At 61.1% G+C, this 321-nt stretch overlaps 1 protein-coding gene across 1 annotated transcript in view; it reads right to left on the reverse strand.

Annotated features, from left to right (window-relative positions):
* Nucleotides 1-317, reverse strand: part of FPGT (fucose-1-phosphate guanylyltransferase) — a gene marked incomplete at its 5' end in the record, with an annotated part of 2924 nt that extends 2607 nt beyond the window's left edge. Inside the window, one exon of the mRNA XM_010086121.1 lies at nt 281-317. Coding sequence (XP_010084423.1) covers nt 281-317 — 37 coding nt within the window. The remainder of the gene's footprint in view (nt 1-280) is intronic.
* Between the last annotated feature and the right edge of the window lie 4 nt (nt 318-321).

Raw genomic sequence — 321 nt, forward strand, 5'->3', positions numbered from 1 at the left:
TCAGTGACATTGTGTTCTCTATGCCATACACTGAGAAGAGCCACGCAGCGTCACCCTTGTTCAGAACCCCCAGGAATCACAGGGGGAAGCGTAAGGGCCAAAATGAACTTACAAAGTCCAAAAGCAGCCCAGCCGGGACGCCAGCAGCTGCACAGCCACCCAGCCCACCCCCCTTTAACGGCATCAGCGCCCGCACTGGTGACTAATGAACCCTTCGGACGGCGGCAGCACTTGGCACCCCCGCAGCAGAGAGCAGGCAGAGCCAGCCCCAGGCACCCACCGGTTTTGGGTCCCGGGGGATCCACGAAGACGTGGTACCGC

Source organism: Pterocles gutturalis, unplaced genomic scaffold (genome assembly GCF_000699245.1).
Source record: "Pterocles gutturalis isolate BGI_N339 unplaced genomic scaffold, ASM69924v1 scaffold47720, whole genome shotgun sequence".
Lineage (NCBI taxonomy): Eukaryota > Metazoa > Chordata > Aves > Pterocliformes > Pteroclidae > Pterocles > Pterocles gutturalis.